The sequence below is a fragment of the Diabrotica virgifera genome, chromosome 6 (genome assembly GCF_917563875.1).
Source record: "Diabrotica virgifera virgifera chromosome 6, PGI_DIABVI_V3a".
NCBI lineage: Eukaryota > Metazoa > Arthropoda > Insecta > Coleoptera > Chrysomelidae > Diabrotica > Diabrotica virgifera.
The window spans coordinates 196,401,459-196,422,708 of record NC_065448.1 but is presented as its reverse complement, the minus strand read 5'-3'; the positions used below and the strand labels follow the sequence as shown (position 1 = coordinate 196,422,708).

The following is a 21,250-nucleotide window of genomic DNA, read 5'->3' as shown; positions in this document are numbered from 1 at the left end:
CTCGTTTTATACCGCTAACACGGCTTTGGGATTGTAGCAGGGTAGTCTGCTATCTCTAGGGCCTACGGTATTTATACAAGGAAGATAACAGGCCAGTGCCACGCTTTAACCGCCTAATATTACACCTGGTTTTACCCAAGGTAAAGTTTGTTTAGCAGTAAATTGTTGACTTCAATTAGTGCGGTCGTAAATATCATTAAATATATCTGACTTAGCCCATTGTTAAGACCGCTCCGGAGCGATAAGCAGACGAGGTAGACAGAGTTGGTTTTTTGACAATTAACACTGACTAGACGGTACTCCTATAATAAAGCAAAGGATCCACAAAATTTTAAATAATTACGACGACAAAAACAAAAAAACGGATGCAAAATATATTGCTTTGCCTTATATACCCGAAATTAATATTTTCAAATGAGTTTTAAAATAAATTAAATATCATATTTTAATTGCTACGATTATAGAAAAATAAACATTTTTAAATTTTACCTGAAACCGGGCCTTTGGCCTTTTATACTACCATCGGTTAACCCAGGATGCTTATAGTCGGTACTATTTAAAGTCAACCATTTACTGCAAACTTTACTCATTTTATTCAGGCTGAGTCGACCTGGGGCCTATAGACATTTTTGAAAATGTCTAGATGTTATCTCCGGCGATGGTATTCGATCCCCGGTCCAGCTGCGTGGAAGTCAGACATCCTACCACATGATTTATCCGGACCCTCAAAGTAAACACAATGATGCAAATTGTTTTAAGTTTATTTTTCCGCTAATATTTATTACCAATTATAAAAAAACTATTTGGGCTATTTTTTGAATTTGTACTTCTTTCTTGGTTGTGGTGGAGGTTTGTACTCCATCTCAGCTAAATTTCTCAAAACAATTTCAGCACTTTGCTTCTTAATATCATCACGAGTTGGCACACGGGCATCAGTAAATATAGTCTCGATAAGTGATTCTTCACTTGCAGCAACATCGACTTCAATGATTTTACTTCTATCACGCATGAATTTTTCAAACATTTTATACCCCCGTTCCAAATTACTGCTGTCAATTAATTCTTTTGAATTATTGGCTAGTTTTGTAAATTTAGTAGTCAGTTCGGGAATGATCTTTTCACTATCGATTTCGTCTTCTTCTGGACGTATTGGAGGATCACTTCCATGTCGAGGATATGGCACAGGTTTTGTTGAAGTATCCGTTAAGACCAATTCAGAAATATATTGAAGATGCTTTAATGACATTCTTACTTTAGCTAAAATTTGGTATCTGAAATTGATACGTTCATCATATTTTGTTGCTTCTACCTGTTGTTGCTTAATTTCTTCTGTTAATTTAATTTTCTCATGCGTATAATGTCCAGTACCTTCTACCATTGTAAATTCCAAAGTAGACAGCAATAACTTTGCAGAATTAGTTTTTTTAAACAGATCATTTCTGTTGTTCTCGTATTTATTCACTAGCTCTGCTAATCGTTCCTTCTGACGAAGCTGTTCCCTCAAAAATGGGTAGAGCTGATCCACTGAAGGGGTGAAGAAGGCATCTTTTAAAATTTTTAATTTCTGTTGAAGAGTTTGAACTTCTTGTTCGAATACGCTATAACTAGGACTGTCTTCAATTTCTACTTTTCCTAAATTTATGTCGCTATCGTGGCGTATAAGGTTTTTTAAGTTTTGTGTAAAGTTTTCCACATTCTGTTGGACTAAAGCCAAGTCCTTTTTTCTACTTATCATATCGTTTTTAACAATTTTTTCAAGAAACTGAAATTCTTGTCTTCTATCGTCCAAGTATTCTGTTCCTAGCTGACCAAGCTTTGTCGCATTTATCATACATTTACCTTGACTTAAACCATCCTCTTTAATAGACAACAGTATTGCATCAAAATAAATTGAATCCTTCTTCATAATAGCGATCATTTCTTTATAAGAATTTCGTATATAAATTGCTGCTTCTTTTTTTAAAATGGCGTCATGGACCTTTCCTGTTATAAGATGAGCCTGCTTTTCGCAGAGCAGCATTGGCTGTAAGGCTTCATACTTCAAGTTATCTTCATATGTAGCGCATTTAAGCTTAAGATCAATTAATAAGTCTGATTTTAATTTCATTCGATATGCCAGCATATCTCTCATTTTACGTTTTGTAAAATTTACTTGATGTACAGTATCAATTACCTAAAATAAAAAATAAAGATAAATATATAGGCGAGGATTTAAAGCATTATTACAACTCTAACTTTTTTAAAACAAGTCGAATCGTATGAAAACTCTTGCATTCGATTTGAAAGAGCTTCAGAAATTTTTTTAAACATAAGGTAATGATGATTTTAAGCATGAGGAACAAATGAAACTTGAATAATTGTAGTAGTCTAAGAGCTGGGAGCGAATTTTGCTTGTGATGTGATAAGTAATATGAACAAACTGTACGGGGATATTATTAAATTAGTTGTGTACATGACTTTGCCCAACAGGCGAAAACCAGAGTGGGGGACGAGGGTAGTTATAAGGGGTCAAAATCGCGGTTTTTATTATTTATTTTTGTGACGCTCATGATAGTACAGCAAAATTTGGATATAAGTCAGTATCCCCGCATAGTTTGTCCATATTACTTATCACAAGCAAAATTCGCTTCTATCTCTCCGACTATAGGCAGAAAGTGCATCTCACAATGTTCAAAAAATAAAAATTCACAACTCGGAACATAATCATGAAAATGAGTTCAATTTTCAGACTCGTGGGTTTTTCAGGCCGCTGAATAGGAATATCGGATCGGCAAAGCTGTAAGAGGTACCTGGTTCTCGGTATACCGGTATGAAATTGGTAATCGTTAAAACTTGTTATCCCGAGGTTTTTGAGCCCGCTAAACACGAATATTGCTTTGGAGATGCTGTACGAGGTGCCCGGTATCTATGTACTCTCCTGGAGTTATAATAATATATAATACACTTCTCAACAATTGAAGTGGATATTATGAAAATGTGTATTTTATTTTTGTTCATAAGATCAAATAGAAAAATGGAGTGATATAAATAAAGATTTATTTTTACTTTGTATTTTCATACCGATAAACCGACAGAAAGAAATTATTTAAGAAAAAAAAAATAGAAAATAAACAAAAATTGTAAAATTAACAACCTAAAATTTCTATTTCTGCTCAATTTCTAATATCCCGAAAAGAAAAATTAATAGTGTGTGGGTCCACCTCTGTGTCGACTTAGCGCTCTAACTCTATTTGGAAGACCTCTTATTAAATTATTGATGAACTGCTGCGGTATACTTTTCCAAATCGAGCGTAATGTAATGGCCAACTGATCTAAGGTTTGGGGCGGTTGAAGGAGCCTGTTTTGTTGCCTAGACATTTCGGCCCAAACATGTTCAATGCAATTCATATCAGGTAAACACGGTGGCCACTCCATTCTTGTAATGCCATGAGCTTCTATACACTCGTTGGCAATTCTCGTACGGTGAGGGCAAGCATTATCATCAATCAGAACAAATTGTTCGCCTATTGCACCAAAAAATGGAACAACTATTGGTACTATGACTCTGTCTCGATATCGTGTAGCAGTCATTGTCTCATTAATTAAGACGACTAAGTCCGTGCAACCGTCAAAACATATGCCTCCCCACACGTAAACGGATCCACCTCCAAAAAGAGTGGTTGGGACTCTCAGATTTTCATTGTAACGCTGTCCTCTTTCCCTCCACACCAATATTCGGCCATCATTCGTATACAAACGAAATCTGGACTCGTCAGTAAAAAGACAATTCCTCCAATTTTCGAAATTCCACTGATAGTGTTCCATCGCCCAGCGATATCTGCATGCACGCTGCTCCCTAGTTAGTCGTGGATGGGTAGCGCGCCGTCTAGCCCTTAAATTGGATGAATGTAACCGTCTTCTGACAGTTTGACTGGAAATCGCTCGTCCAGTAGCATGCCTGAAGATACTGTTAATTCTGGAATCCGTGAATGTTGGGTTTCTTCTTGCCGTCAGAAGTACAAAACGGTCTTGCCGACGAGTTGTAGATCGTTCTCTTCCTCCTCCATGCCTGTATGTTGCAGATCCAGTTGCTACATACCGATTCCATGCACGACTTATCACACTTTGCAACACATTTAGCCTCATAGAAATCACTTGTTGAGTTATGCCTTGTTGGATCCAACGAACTAATTGCTCGAGCTGAACTAGTTCTAAACGTATTTGCGACAAAATGTTTTTGTGATAAATAGATTTCTTGACTTATTGACAACTGGTAAAGCCAATACAAGCACTTTTATACGAATGATATATTCATGTTTGGAACAACATTTCTCTCTTTGTACGAGATAAGGGCCGATAAGAATAGGGAGAAAAAAACCATATGCAAAAAATATTGGCAATAAAGATAGCATATAGAGTATAGTACAGGCAATTATTTTAAAAATAGTTTTATATGTTAATTTTAGGAATTTTAAAATTATCCACTTCAATTGTTGAGTAGTGTAGAATTCAACAGTGATGACAATAATAGTTAAGTTATTTTAATTGAGCGCAAGTTATGAAAAAAAAAATCGAAATTTTGTTTAGTATCTATTTATTAATAATAATTTTTTTAGATATAAAGATGTCAGAACCTCGAGTATAATATGATTAAAACTCTCAGTAGCCTTAAAAACCCTGGAATAACAAATTCCAACAAATTTTATTACGAATTCCCATTAAAATTTCTGGAGACGATATAGATACAGGGCACCAGGTACCTCGTACAGCATCTTCCTAATGAAACAGCATCTTCGTTGGCTTTCTTCCTAATCATTTTGGATCTTTCTGTTATTAAGTCTAATTTTAGTTTGGCTATTACCATTCTATGATCGCTGCCTGTGGTAAAGCTATTAAGGACTGTGACATCGTTGAATATATATTTTTTGTCACTGATTATGTAGTCTATCTCGTTTCTGGTCTTACCATCTGGGCTTTTCCAGGTCCATCTACTGTGATATTTTTTAAAGAAGAAACTATTCATCTGGTATAGATTTTGTTGTAATAGAAATTCTAGTGCTGTTTCCTGTTCATCCTGCTTTAGACCGATTTGTGCGTTAAAGTCGCCGCATATAATCGTGTAATGTGTTGGTGTTTCTTTCAGTGCCGTTGAGATGTCATCGTAGAAGTCTTCAATCTCCTCATCCGGATGTTGGTGCGTATACCTGAATAATCTTTATTTTATACCTTCGGTTTAGCTTTACGATAAAATAGGCTACTCTTGTGGATATACTTCTCGTAATCACTATGTCATCTGCAAGTCTTTTGTGTTCCACAATTAAAACTTCCCCTGTTCCAGTGTTCCCATACATCAAAGTTTGTCCGACTAGACACCCTTAAGCTATTAACAAATTTTCAGCTTGCTATTAATAATTTTTTTTCATACGCGGGATCCAGACCTCCTAGGATGTGATGTACACACCGGGCACCAAGTACCTCGTCCAGCATCGTAGAAGTAATATTGGAATTCAACTACCTTAAAAACCCTGGGGATAACAAGTTTCAACGATTTTCATAATGTTTCATAATTTCCATACCGGATTACCGGGCACCAGGTACCTCTTACAGCTTCGCTGACACAATATTTCTGTTCAGCGGTCTCAAAAACCCCTCGATTATAAAAATTTAACTCATTTCCAGGATTATTTTCTGAGTTGTGAATTTTTAGTTTTTGAACACTTTGAGATGCAGTTTGGAAAATGCATTTTTTGCCTACAACAATACCATTTTCATGTGTTCCTCATGCCAAGTGATCAATAATATTCCTGAAGCTCTACTGAATCGAATGCAAAAGGTTTCATAATGATCCGTCTTACTTTAAAAAAGTTAGAAGTTTAGTCGATTTTAGTGCTTTATTTCCTCGCCTAATACCAAATATAACAATTAGAGAAAAACTTTTTATTGGGCTGTAGCAATTTAAAAGGTCTGTAACATACAGAGAGATTTTGGTTATTGAGGGATAGTAGACTCTGAATTAGGTTAGATAATTTAAACCGAAAATAACAAAATTCAGTTTGGCAATAATCTGTGATGAACTCCATATTTCCAATTCGGGTACAGTGATTAGCACACTAACACTAGAAAGTCGGAGGAGCCAATTTGGCCCCTGTTGCGATTTGAAGTTATTGGAGTTTTTTTTTAATTTGAGCCAATAATAATTTCATATTTTATGACTTAGTATTTTGATACAAAGCCTTATTTAACACAAAACAATTTTGTTTATTATGTTTGTTGTTTGTTTATTGTAAATGGTTACCCTAATGATGGGGCCACAGTAACGTCTAATGCCGTTAATTAACGCATTATTTGACATTAAAGAGAGGTGTAGCCACGACTTAGCGCGCTAATTTGTTATTGCCATTATTAATCCCGTTAAATGTTAGGCGATAGATCGGGTGGCGGTTTCTTTCGACACATCAAAGGAGTTACTCCGTTACTTATCGCGTTGTTTTGGCTACACTAGCGCTGTTTCAGTTATACGCAACAAGTTCTAGCTTGCAGTGTAGCAGTGTAATTTGTTTTGTGAAATATATAGGTACTATTCTACGAAAATGGAGTGGTGTATTGAAAATAGAGTGGTGTAAAATAATAAATTCATAATAGTTATTTATTAAACAGTTCGTGAAGTATGCTTTTTGCGAACGCACGCGATGTTTAGAGCACGAGCGACAGCGGAGTGAGTGCTATACATCGCGTAAGTTCGGAAAAAGTACTTCACGCAAAGTTTCATACAATATTTTATCTACGATAAACAAATGAAAAAACTGTAACTCTGCGTCACTGGAATTCATTTCTATACTACAATTTTTAGAACGTTGACATTTAAAAATTCTAACTTCTTTCAAACCACAAAACTGTCAAAACTTTTGTTGTAATTTATTGCTCACATGTCATCACCTTGACAACGCGAAAGTTAAGGATATTTGATTATATGAAAGTATGACAAAAAACAGTGCGAAAAAGTAAATCCCATTTAAAATTCATTGTTACTTCACGCACACTTTAAATCCTTAACGCACTGCTATCTATAATGACAGTCTTCACAAACTAAAAACTTAGATATACATAATATGAGATAGAGTAGATAAAATAGTAATTAGCGCTCATAAAATATAACAGCATAGCAGCTTCGACTTCCATTCTGAAATTATTTGATTAAAAACGCGTTTTCTAGTGACTACGCGCTAAAATAAATGTAAGCAGCATCATTTTTGGTTTATAAACACATTATGTTGATTCAATTGTTGATGAACACATTGTTTTGGAAATAATGGAAAATCAACTGGGAAAGGGCAAAAATATTACGACAGATAACTACTTCACTTCGTTGAAATTGACCAGGGTATTGTAAAAGTAATCAAAAAGGCTTGTGGGTCCTTTGAATCGCAACAGAAAGAAATATTTTCTAAGCGTGAAGTGTGAAAATGGAGAATTGTATGTTACAATAGAGTGACGAAAAATAACACTTACTGAATAGCAAGGAAAGAGTGACAAAAATGTGATTTTGTTGAGCTCGTTACATCAATCAGTGGATGTTGCTGTTTATGGAAAAAGAAACCTCCTGAAACTGTAAATTTTTATAAACAAACCAAGTATGTGACTGATGTAGAGGACAAAATGGCGCGTCTTTATACTACAATAATTGCTTTAAGATGATGGCCTATGCACGTTGTTCTATACTACTCTTGACTTAGGAGCAATAAATGCATGAATCAATTATAAAGAAGGAACTGGAAGTAGACTCAGTCTTCGTAAGTTTATTCTTCGGCTGTGTGAAGAATTATGGGCTCCATACTCAGCAACACCGGTTCTTTCAACATCCAGCACTGTTACTATCCAAAAACGAAAAAAATGTCAGTTGAGAATATTTTGTAAAGGAAAGCATACTTCCAATCAGTGCCACGGCTGTAACAAGACAATGTGTGGAAAATGAAAAAAAAATGCAAACTGTATAGTGTTCCATATATTTTTGATAGGCAGCGAATATGTGAAACAATGAAACTAAAAAACCAATTCAGATTCTATTGTCTAGAGTTGATATAATTTCTTTAAACTGAGTTTTTATTGATTTAAGAACTTATGGCCAAAATGATCCCTTCGGGCTTTCAAGGTAGTTAAGGCCAGACTTTCTAGTGCTAAACCTTATTCTTTCTTAGTAAATCCTCGTCTATACAAACAATTTACGTTCGTTAAAGTTATTGTGAGTTTATAATTCCGAACTTTTATATTTCCATTCATAGCCGTTATCGCAGTTATCGGTAATAGTACTCAGTGATTAAGGGCCGGTATTTCCAACCTCACTTAAGCCAAAGCTTACTTTAAGCCTTTGCTTAAGCTTAGATGCCTGTATTTCCACTTCAATTTGAGGCTTAAGCCTAGGCTTAAACCAAATAATTTTAAGCTCGCGCGGGAGTTGGTTTAAGCCTTTGCTTAAAATTTGTTTTCTGTTTTTTGAGGTTATTTCTATAGATTATTAATTATAGAGTTGTTTTGAAAACCAACTTTTAAGTAATAACGTTATTATTGGATTATTACATAATAATCTAGTAATTTATTAATCGTAATAACGATTATTAAAATTCTTACTACTTTTGGAAGGTGTAGGCACATGAAAATTGTTTATTTCTACAATGCTTGGTAGGTATAATATATTTATTTTACAAAAATAAACTTACATTCCAATTTGACATTTTAAGGAATATATCCAATAAACAAAATTACAAAGACGGATCTATTGCTTATGCAAAATAACAATAAAATTATAACCAGAGAAAATATAGACAATAAACTAAAAACACATGTACCATGTACACAAAATTAGGTGAAGTAAAAATATCATTGATACAGATGACAAGATAAAATTAAATGTCAACAGTAGTGGTTTTTACCTCAGAACAGTTAGCTCTGGCACTTTGACGTATTCAGAGGTACCAAACCAATTAACTTTACAGCTGAGCATCAGTTTAGTTAAGAGAATGATGGAAATACGGCACCCAGCTTAAGCTTCTCCTTAACTTTTGACACAGGCTTAGCTAAGCAAAAGCTTAAGTAGCTATTGAAATATCGGCCCTATGCTTAAATAACGTCTACACATTCTGACCGAATTCCGTTTGTCTTCTTCTTCTTCAGTGCCTTATCCGGTCCGGATGTTAGCGATCATCAAGGCTATCATTGTTTTGTTGACTGCTCTGCGAAACAGCTCCGCGGAGGTTATCCCAAACCATTGTCGGAGGTTTTTCAACCACGAGATACGACGGCGTCCCGGTCCTCTCCTGCCAAATATTTTGCCCTGCATGACGAGTTGAAGAACTCGATATTTTTCTTCGTTCCGCATCACGTGGCCAAGGTACTCAAGCTTACGTTGTTTTACTACATTAAGCACTTCTTTTTCTTTTGTCATGCGCTGTAGGACCTCAATGTTGGTGACATGGTCCACATAAGATATTTTTAGTATCCTCCTGTAGATCCACATCTCAAAGGCTTCAATCCGCTTTTCAGTGGCTTGCGTCAGTGTCCAGGCTTCAACTCCATACAGTAGCACTGGAAGAACGTAGCACCTCACTATCCGCATCTTGGTTCCCAAACTGAGATCACCGCAGCACAGCAAGGATCTCAGCTTGATAAATGTAGACCGTGCCATTTCAATTCTGGATCTAATCTCTTGAGCGTGGTTCCATTGTGAGTTGAGGGTAGTTCCGAGGTAAGTGAATCTGTCGACTCCCTGGATCTCTTCGCTATTTGCCATTAGTGCTCCGGGATCTAAATTTACACGGCTGACAACCATGAATTTAGTTTTCTTAATATTAAGGTTCAGTCCGTATGTTGCGCTCACAGTTCTCACACGGTCTAGTAAGGCCTGTAGATCATTTAGGCTGGTTGCTAGTAATACAGTGTCATCGGCGTAGCGGATATTATTGATGTATTCACCGTTCACTCGGATTCCCATCTCTAGGTTTGTGAGGGCTTCAGTAAAAATTTCCTCAGAGTATATATTGAAAAGAGTCGGCGAGAGCACACAGCCCTGCCTTACTCCTCGCATGATCTTCACTTGGTCGGTCAACTGGTCTTCGACCTTGACTTGAGCACGCTGGTTCCAGTATAAATTCATGATGATCCGAATGTCCTTCTCGTCTAATCCTACTCTTTGTAGGGCGGTGACCATCTTCTGGTGCTGGCAACGGTCAAATGCCATTCCGTTTGTACTATACATCTATCTAATCAGCCCTAAACATCCATCCTTGGATATAGGCCTCCTCTTCCTTCTTCCATGCCTCTCTATCTTGGGCAATTTGCATCCATTTTGACCCAGTGTGTTTCTTCAGGTCATCTGACCATCGCATCTGTGGCCTTCCCCTTTTTCGTTTGTGGTTCCATGGTCTCCAATGTATTACCATCTTAGTCCATCTTTCATCCTTCTGCCGTAGGGTGTGTCCGGCGAACTTCCATTTAAGCTTTGCTACTTGGGTAGAGACGTCTTTCACTTTTGTTTTGTTACGGATCCATTCGTTTCTTTTCCTGTCTGATAATTTAATGCTCAGCATTTGTCTTTCCATGGCTCTTTCTGTCTACTATACATAAAAGCCCGAAAACTCAAAAAGGTACTCTTTTAACCCTTACCCACTAACGTGGATGTTGCAAAACGTATACACTGACATGCGGTATATCATACAGTTGCCTATTCTCGTTTGTTTTCAATATGAATTTGTCTTATATCACTGTATTTGCTTTTTACAGCAACTATGGAATGATTTTTCACATTGCTTCAAATACTGCTTCAAATAAAGTAAACTTTATTTTTTTTAAGGAAAGTATGAACGCATTCATACATAAATGGTGGAGGTTCTCACAAAATCCTTTAGAATTTAAATACAGTGGACTCCCGTAAGTTCGGCCTCGGTTAGTTCGGTCTCCGCTTAGACCGGCCGGCTTTCTGAGCATTAGTCACGCACTTGGCGAGCGCCACCTAGACGCGAGCTCTGCCCATCAAAGCATTTATACTGCTTGACAACGCGCCTACTCACCAGGAAGGTCTTCAGTGTCTTCAAAAAGAAATTAAACTGCTGTTCCTGCCACCCAATGTAACCAATCTTCAACAGCCAATATATCCAGGGGTCATTGAGTGCTTCAAGAGAAAGTATCGCCGAAAACTGCTTTCTGACGTTCTTTCCAAACAGGAGGCTGATGACAACTTAGACCTCTTAAAAGTGCTGAAGTCAGTTAATACGAAGGATGTTGTGTACATGTCGGCCAAGATATACAACGAATTACCACCGTCGACGTTTGTAAAGTCTTGGAAAAAACTTTGGCCAAATATAGAAGATAACATTGACCAACCAAACGCATCAGCAGATGAGCCAAACAACATTCTTGTTAACGAACCTGATGGCAATGTAGCTCTACTGCACAACCTTCAACAACTACCGAACTGTTGTCCCACTGTTAAAGATGTTTTGGAGTGAATCAACTTTGAAACGGAGCTACACAACGAGGTTTTAAACGACGACGAAATCACAGAGTGTGTCATTCGCCAAGAAAATGAGAAGGATAACGACAAAGATGCTTCTGAGAATGAAGAGGAAGATGAAGAAAATAAAATGAGCTACGCTGAAGGCAAAGCAGGTCTGCAACTGGCAGCTACCTACGTCGAAAAGCAAAAAGAAGCAACTGCCATCGATGTAATGATTATTAAAAAGTGGCGTGACTTTGCACATCAAAAATCATTAAAAAGGAAAATTCAGAAAACAATTACTGACTTTTTTAACTGTTTAAGAAGCCAAACCACCAATGTGCAATAATATTTTTAAATTTTTTTCGGCCTAAATTTCTGTAAGTATTGTTTTATAGTATTTTTGTAAATGTCTATCTTTTCATATGTGTTATGTCAGAGTATTCCTCTGTGTTGTATTCTACAGAATGTGAAAGTGTTTTTTGTTTGCTAGATCCGTACAAACAATAAATGGGCATTTTTTAGGTAAGCATCGGTTAGTTCGGCCACTTTTAAGTTCGGCCTAGGGCCCGGTCCTGAGGTGGCCAAACTTACGGGAGTCTACTGTAATGTTGAAAGCACAGTAAAACAACTTGATGAACTTGCTGCCATACTAATAGCGAAATAATACTGAATGATCTGTTTTTAACTATAGAAACGTAACCACCGACATGAGGTACGTGATACCGTAAGAATAGTAGCGTACTGATAGATCAGCGGACCCAAGAACTACTCGGATTGAGATGAAATTTGGCATACACATAGCTATCATGTCAAACAAAAAAAAAGTGATACCTATTGTGCCGATGTGCGCTTCTGCCCTAGGTATGTTTTACCCCTTCTCAGGTGAAAAACATACGTTCAAGATAAGTCCGGAATTGGATAAACTGACTAATTCTAAGCAACCTTTAAGTTCTATAGAATTTTTTCACTAAGTCAATATTTTTCGAATAATTTGTGAGTGTATATGTTCATTTTTCCAAAAAAAAAACACGTTTTGAGACGTGAGACGGTTTTTCGCAAATACCCTGAAAAAGTAAGTATGTTATCGAAAACAATATTCTTAGTAAAAATATAGCTTATAAAAAAAGTGAAAAATATGGTGTATATACGAAGTCATTAAACCCAGTAGGTCACGAAATGTAGGTTCATATTCGTAAAATTCCAAATTGAATATTTCAACGTGAAATAACTAAAAATGAATAAATTTTAAAGAAAAAGTCATCACACAGTTTTTAATATATTTCTGTCATTTTTTAGTTTCTAGCATCAATATTAACTATGTAACGCTCAAAATAAAGTTGGACACTTTTTTTGGTAAACAAGTCGTAAATATTAACAACCCTAATTAGCATCCCAAATGAAATTAATCGTTACCGCTTCACAAGTTACTTGACTTTGTATTGCTTATATTATGATCTGTAAGTTTTACCGCTTCAAAGTGCTCATTTTTGAAAACAATTTGGTTTTAAATTAAAAAAAAATTATAATTGTGAAAAAATGTTGTTTTTTTTTTTCAAAATAACTTTAACAATTATTGGTGATACCAAAAATCTTAACTAGTATAAAAAATATAAGTTTTGCTATTGTGAATATTTTGGACTTTTTGTTTTCCTGAAGACAAAAATTGGTTATAAGATATGTCTTTTCAAATTTTGCATACACTCGTGATCAGTGACTCGTTCAAGCCCGTTTGACTACAGCCTTTTCAAAAAAGACAGTTTGAACCAACGAATCTTATAAACAATCTGTAAAGTAATTTGTGAAGCGGTAATATCATTTCATATGCTAATTAGAAAGTGATTTTCACGACTTTTTTACCAACCAAAAAAAGATACTAACATTATTTTGATCGAAATTTACTTACTTTTGATGTTAGAAATTAAAAAAAAAACAATAGACTATTAAAACAGTAAATTAATATTTATCCTATCGTTTTTCATATTCAAATGATTGATCACTTTATGCCAGCCGTTTTTATAAATAATGAAACTCAAAAAATTTCTACATCCAAAATTCCAGTCATAATTAAAAACCTTATGATTAAAAACCTCATTAGTACCTATCGGAAAACTGACACAGCTTCAAAAAAATGGACAATGGAATAAAATTTTTTATCAACAAAATAGATTCTGAAATTGCATAATATTATTATAAATAAGTTAAATAATTACATACAAACATCTCGGTAGATAAAACGCTTAAAAAATTTATCAAAAAAAAACCCTATATAACGGCGGGGTTGATATCTTTTATCAAACGACGAGATTTTCTTAAACAGAAATTAGTGTCCATATATGCATAGTGTTTTGTTATCCTTACCACTATTGTCTATATTTAGAATTTAATTTCAATTTTTAAGAATTATCTACCTCTATAAAAGTACAGGCTGAATGATGACGGTTCAATAAACACGAGTATCGAACCTATTGTATTGGGATTACTTTTATGGCCGTATAAAACTTGCAATGCATATTTACAACTTTGTAGTTTACCTACATCTTATTCATGAATCTTGCTAATATAAAAAATACAAGTGTTTGAGTTATCACGTGTAGGTAGGGCCTGTCGGTTAGTCTTTACAAATGTTGAAACATGGGCTTTGGAAAGCAGGTAAAACGTGTAAGGAAGCTTACAACAGGGTTCCCTGTATTTCAATAAATTTTGTTTTCAAATTTTTTGAGGAATAGGTATCCTTCATTTTTATTTATAATACGTACACAAAAATTAAAAGTTATTAAGCAGTTACATTTCCTAAGTGTGTACTTGTGTAGTTCAAAATGCCCCCATCAAATTAGAAACAAAAGAAGCAAAAAGCGCACCTGCGGGGCCCGGGCCCTTGTTCCGCGGAACCATGCTCAGTACGCCACTGCGTAAGAAAACTTTACGTGAACGTAGCTTAAAGGCGAAACCATACTAAAAAAACTGCAGAAGTTGGGAGGAGGTACAATTACACCTACACCACCACTTAAAGGTGCACAGATGGTTGTCTAGAAATCTTTTATAAACCAAGTTTTACAACAAAATATATATCCGGCGGGGTATGGCACAACGCATCTCAGTATTTAAGGGTTTTAACTTATTTTTCTGTACAACAATATAACAATTTAACACAATGCTCTCATTGTATTTTACACATTCAACTCATATAGAGATACCAGTCTAATTTATTTCAACGGAAACTTAACGAAGGTATCTGACCCTTTTGTGCAAATGAAACAACAAGTAATTGAAGTGGTGTGCTGATCGTATCGTTGTCGTTTCGGATAATACAATTTCACCAATAACCATTGAAACTGTGTGAGAACGTTGAGCTCCCAGAAGACAGCTCTGACGTAGAAGCGACTGAAGAAAAAGATAGAGGTATGTAGAATCTTATAAGTTATTTTGTAGTCATTTATTTCTCCTTGATCTATGATCACAAGTCAGTATCTCACCATCTTTTTTATTTTCCAGGAGAACGATCCCTGACGCTGACGATTGCGCATTCAGATCCGGTAGAAGGATAATATCATGGCTGCTGAATTTGAGAACATGGTTTAAGAAAACTTCAACGGATGGAACTTCAACTATGGAAGTTGGACAAATGGCAGACGCATGGAGAAGCTGTATACTGGTACCTGTTTACAAAACAAGGGAGATATACAACAATGTACAAACTACAGGGCTATAAAACTGCTTAGCCACATCATGAAAATATGAGAAAGAGTAATTGATAGACGGGTATGTGAAGAGACCGAAATATCCGAGAATCAATTTGGCTTTATGCAGGGCAGATCAACAACAGATGCAATTTTCATTATAAGGCAGTTGATGAAAAATTACAGGAGTAAAGAAACAAACGCTCATATGGTATTCATTGATCTTGAGAAAGCAAATGATAGAGTTCCTCGAGAGATTCTGTGGTGGGCACTCAATAAGAAAGGAGTCCCTGGCGAATATGTAAAGATTGTGAGGGATATGTATGAGGGAGTAACGACTAGTGTAAGGGCAGGTGTGGGAGAGACTGATAAATTTCATGTGAAAGTAGGATTACACCAAGGCTCTGTGCTTAGTCCGTATTTATTCTCATTAGTTTTGGACCAGATAACAGCGGCACTACAGGGTAACATTCCATGGTGCTTAATATATGCTGATGATGTCTAGGAAATAGTGAAAGAGACTTAGAACAAAAACTGGAACAGTGGAGGCAAGCTCTTGAGGAAAAAGGTTTAAAACTTAGTAGGACAAAAACAGAGTATTTGGAATGTTTATTAAGATGGAGTTAGTACAAATAAAATAGTGTCTTTGAATGGTGAACTGATTGTACAAAGCAATAGTGTTAAGTACCTGGGATCGGTATTACAGAGTAATGGAGAAATAGATGGAGATGCATGCAGTAGAATTAGGGCTGGATGGATAAAGTGGAAAGAAGCGAGTGGTGTGTTGTGTGACAGAAAAATTCCAATGAAGCTGATGGAAAAATTCTATACAACAACCATAAGACCGGCTATGATGTACGGAACTGGATGTTGGGCAGTGAAGAAGAAAGAGGAACAACGAATGCATGTGGCGGAAATGAGAATGCTTAGATGGATGAGTGGAGTGACAAAGAAGGATAAAATTAGAAATGAGTATATTAGGGGAAGCCTTGGTGTGGCACCAATTGATGCCAAAATAAGAGAGCATAGGTTAAGATGGTTTGGTCATGTTCAACGACGAGACGTTAATCACCCAATACGAAGAATAGCTGAAGTGCGGATTCCTGGAAGGAGTAGGAGAGGAAGACCAAAGAAGAACTGGGGGGAGACAGTAACTCAGAACATGTTGGTAAAGAGGATTGATATTGATATGACCCAAGATAGAATTGTGTGGAGAAATGCAATTAGGGAAGCCGACCCCGCATAGGGATAAGGCAAAGAGAATGATGGTTTAAGAAAACTTCAACAAAGATAGAGAACTACTAAAGACTGTTAAACACCGAGAAATGTCTCATCTGGGTACTATAGCAAGGGGAAATTAAGAAAAAGAAAAGGGGAAATTATTATTATTATTAGAGGGCCGCAGAGGTGTAGGAAGAAAATAAGTTTCTTAATTAAAAAACATTCGTGAATGGACTCAAATATCAAATGCACGATAACTATTATTCCATATTAATGAAAATCAAGAAGCCTTCGCAATGGTGATCGGCAACGTCGGATAATTCTGATATGGCAGATGAAGAAGAATATCTAAATTCATATATTTTAAAGTAAAAATAATATTTAAATCATAGTTTTATAACTACCTTTTGGGGAGCAGCGTCTTGAAAAGTCAGTTGGAGTTCTCGATGATCAGCTAAAGTATTTCGCAACTTTTGTTTATCTCCTCGTATAGCATTGTCCAATTTCTTTCTATTAATTTCGATTTCTCTTTGAAGACTCTTAAGCTCCCTGGCCTGCCGTCTTCTAGCTATTGCATTATCCATCTCTATTATGGTTTTGTCTCTGGTATACAAATTAATCAGTCCCTTGTATTGCGTAATTTTATCTTTTGTTGTCCATTTTGTAGAAGTCATGCCGTGCAGCTTGACTTTATTTGCTGCTAACATATTTGTGCTATTCATGATTATTTCTGTGAAGTTCTTTATGAGAAAATTAATATTTCGAGATTTTAAATTATTGTAAAACCTTTATTCTTTAAAGTGACATTGACATATTTGTCTTATTTTTTCACTAAATATGACCACTTAACTACCGTCAGACAGCCAAGTTTCATGGATATCCCAATAGCATTACGGCAACGAAGCATTAAACCTAGTAAAGTTAATTTGTGCAGTAGGATGAATCGTCATGTAACTTTTTGCATTCGATTCGGGATAGTGTCAGGAAATTTTGTGAACTAAATTGATCTCCGTCAGATAAAAATTGCATTTTGGGCATAAGAAAAGTTTATTATGTTCAAAGCACATCTCGAAGAGATGGAAAATGAAAAATTTGTAACTCGGGAAATATTGACGAAGAGTTCAGTTTTTATACTTGGAGGTTTTGGGGGTCGTTTAACACGAATTTCATGTCGGAGATGGTCTCCAAGGTACCTGGTGCCCATGGTGGAACTCTTCGCCTGGAGTTTTATGTTATCATCATTCAAAATCAGTCAATAGCCCTTGCTCGGGTTTTGGCGGTCGCTGAGCATGAATTTCATGTCGGCAATGGTCTCCAAGCTACCTGTTACCCAGGTTGGAAATCTTCGCCTGGAGTTTTATGTTATAGTCATTAAAAATCAGTTAACAACCATTACCCGGGGGTTTTGGGAGTCGCTGAGCACGAATTTCATGACGGCGATGGTTTCTGAGGTACCTGGAGCCCAGAGTGGAACTCGTCGCCTGGAGTTTTATGTTATAACCATTCAAAATTAGCTCAAAGGAATGTTTAAAACTTTCTCTGGTTTACAAATTAATCAGTCCCTTGTATTGCGTAATTTTATTTTTTGTTGTCCATTTGGTAGAAGTCATGCCGTGCAGCTTGACTTTATTCGCTGCTAACATATTTGTGCTATTCATGATTATTTCTGTGAAGTTCTTTATGAGAAAATTAATATTTCAAAATTTGAAATTAGTGTAAAACTTTTATTCTTTAAAGTGACATTGACGTATTGGTCTTCTTTGTTTTACTAAATGTATTTGTATTACCACCAAACTTTCGACAGATAGCCAAGTTTAATGGATTTCCCAATGTTTTTACATATTCTGCGGGAGTTGGTTTAGTTTTATCCTCAATTCAAATTCGAACTATTTTATGTTGCATATTCTGAAATAAATTTTTTATTTTTCATAAAAAGAAAAAAAGAGTTAATAATCATATGTCTACTGAGTCCCTGAGACTAGAAATAGTGACGCACTACAACTACCTCGGCAAACTTGGTAACGAGGAGCTACTTCTTTATCTACACTGTTTACACAACTGGTAAATAACACAATGGTTGTGCCTGCGAGAAGTTAAACAATTATAGTAACGCGGCTAAAGGGAATTGTGGAAGAGGGAACACCTGGTATGATGAAGTTTTGGAACCATGACGAGAAGGTTGGCTGAGAAATCATAATTAGAAAGTAATTAATTACTTCTGCCACAGAAACCCTGTAAGACTTTTTAAGCTAGTAGTGACGTTCGAAAGAAACATTTTAAGACATATTTATATACAAGGGAGAGCGAGAAGTTAACGTATGGCTAGGACGGTACATCTTTTTACCATACACGACTTTATACTGGAAGACTGTGCAAAATGGTTTACGTAGTATGGATGTAGGAAGTTAATGGATAAAAGACCAAAAATAAGACCCAGGCTTAGATATATAGAGCAAGCTGAACAAGACCCGTTAACACCTTAAAAATTACTGGAAGCGTAAAGCCCATAATATGTCGGAATACCGGAAGAAGAGGCCAAGACCCACAAAGAGTTGCCGTGCTACTGATGATGATGATCGTTATACAATAACGTAGATAAAGAAAAAGAAGAGAGAACTTCTACCTATTCTACTGAAAACTGTTTTTCGACACACGAACCTAGAATAGTTTTCAGTAAGTATATAACTCTTATTAAGTGTGAGGGTTATTCGATAATTATGAAAATGTATGACTTCATATGGATATACAGGGTGAGTCATGGGGAACTGTACATACTCCTACCTCGTATAGAGGCCCCTATGGGGAATAACAAATGACCATTAAAAAGTGTCTGCTCTCATTGTTTAATAATATACAGGGCGAGTATCGCATTTTGACAGAAATTTTTATTCGTCATAATTTTTGAACGGTCAGATCGATGTGTCTCTTATTTTGGTCAATCGTTACACTATTGTCACCTAATCAACTGATTTATTTAAACTAGAAAAAAATCAGGTCCGGCTTTAAAAAAATTGATTCGTTTGGGTCTTAGAAAAAATTTCACCCTGTATAAGCTTTTTGAAAACTCTAATATGAATTTTTCAAATTAGACAATAGGCAATTAAAATAACATATTTATTTTTTTCCGCACACGATTGCTTAATTTTTTATAAAAAAATCAATTTTGATTATGAATTAAAAGTTTGGTAAAGTGAACCATATATTTAACAGAATTAACTTTTATTACCAAAATTAATTTTTTTTTGAACAAATATTTAATTTATGTTACCACCAATCAACTGATTTATTCAAACAAGAAAAAAATCAGGCCCGGATTTAAAAAATAAGTTCGTTTTGGTCTTAGAAAAAATTTCACCCTGTATACGCTTTTTGAAAACTCTAATATGATTTTTACAAATCATACAAATAGGCAATTAAAATGGCATATTTATTTTTTTCCCCACACGATTACTTAATTTTTTATAAAAAAAAATCAAATTTGACTATGAATAATTAAAAGTTTGGTAAAGTGAACCATAGATTTAAAAAAAATAACTTTTATTACAAAAATGAATTTTTTTTGAACAAATATTTAATTTATGTTATCACCCAATCAACTGATTTATTCAAACTAGAAAAAAATCAGGTCCGGATTTAAAAAAGTAATTTGTTTGGGTCTTAGAAAAAATTTCACCTTGTATACGTTTTTTGAAAACTCTAATATGAATTTTACAAAAATAAGACAACGATGGGTTGATGATATTAAAAGAGTAGCCGGAACGAATTGGAAATATGTTGCTCAGGATAGAGACCGATGGAAGGAGTTGGGAGAGGCCTATGTCCAAACGTGGACGATAGAAGGCTAAGAAGAAGAAGAAGAAGAAGACAAATAGGCAATTAAAATGGCATATTTATTTTTTCCCCACCCGATTACTTATTTTTTTATTAAAAAATCAAATTTGACTATGCATAAAAAGTTTGGCAAAGTTTTTGCATAGATTTAAAAAAATTAACTTTTTTTACAAAAATTAATTTACAAAAACAACGTTTTTCTTAAAATTAAAAGTTTTACCATTTTTTTTTTTCTATAACACGTCTAGATCTAAAACTTCCCATAACACTTCTTTTGGACTCCATAGTTTAACACAGACGTGATCAAATTGATACAAGAAGAAGACTAAAAGTCTACAACAATTTTCAGAGTATTCACAATGGTAAGAGGTATGTGCTGTAAAAATTTCAGAAAAAAAAATATTAAAATGGAACAGAGTTATAGCGAGTTAAACCGTGAGTTCATTTTTTTTTTTTTCATTTTTAGGTTAAAATTCCGATTTTGACAAATTTGATTTTTTAATAAAAAATTAAGTAATCGTGTGGGAAAAAAATAAATATGCCATTTTAATTGCCTATTTGTCTTATTTGTAAAATTCATATTGAGTTTTCCAAAAGCGTATACAGGGTGAAATTTTTTCTAAGACCAAAACGAACTAGTTTTTTAAATCCGGACCTGATTTTTCTCTAGTTTGAATAAATCAGTTGATTGGATGGTAACATAAATTACTTATTTGTGCAAAAAAAATTAATTTTTGTAATAAAAGTTATTTTTTTTAAATCTATGGTTCACTTTACCAAACTTTTAATTCATAGTGAAATTTGATTTTTTTATAAAAAAAATAAGTAATCGTGTGCGGAAAAAAATAAATATGCCGTTTTAATTGCCTATTTGTCTAATTTGTAAAATTCATATTAGAGTTTTCAAAAAGCGTATACAGGGTGAAATTTTTTCTAAGACCCAAACGAACTCATTTTTTAAAGCCGGACCTCATTTTTTTCTAGTTTGAATAAATTAGTTGATTAGGTGGTAATAGTATAACGATTGGCCAAAATAAGAGACACATCGATCTGA

General features: G+C 35.0%; 1 protein-coding gene across 1 annotated transcript; it reads right to left on the bottom strand.

Annotated features, from left to right (window-relative positions):
* Positions 1 to 743: 743 nt before the first annotated feature.
* On the bottom strand, positions 744 to 17,177 carry LOC126887093 (uncharacterized). Its single transcript, XM_050654428.1, has 2 exons — positions 16,770 to 17,177; positions 744 to 2,173 (listed from the first exon to the last, which is right to left on the bottom strand). Exons 1-2 carry the CDS (start codon positions 17,085 to 17,087, stop codon positions 809 to 811), a joined length of 1,683 nt encoding a protein of 560 aa, XP_050510385.1. The 5' UTR covers positions 17,088 to 17,177; the 3' UTR covers positions 744 to 808.
* Between the last annotated feature and the right edge of the window lie 4,073 nt (positions 17,178 to 21,250).

Excerpts from the sequence above, each read along its gene's own strand:
- LOC126887093 (XM_050654428.1), bottom strand. The coding sequence starts at position 17,087 with ATGAATAGCACAAATATGTTAGCAGCAAATAAAGTCAAGCTGCACGGC. Across the intron at positions 2,174-16,769 it reads AAGACGCTGCTCCCCAAAAG|GTAATTGATACTGTACATCA; the intron begins GTAGTTATAAAA and ends TTTTTATTTTAG.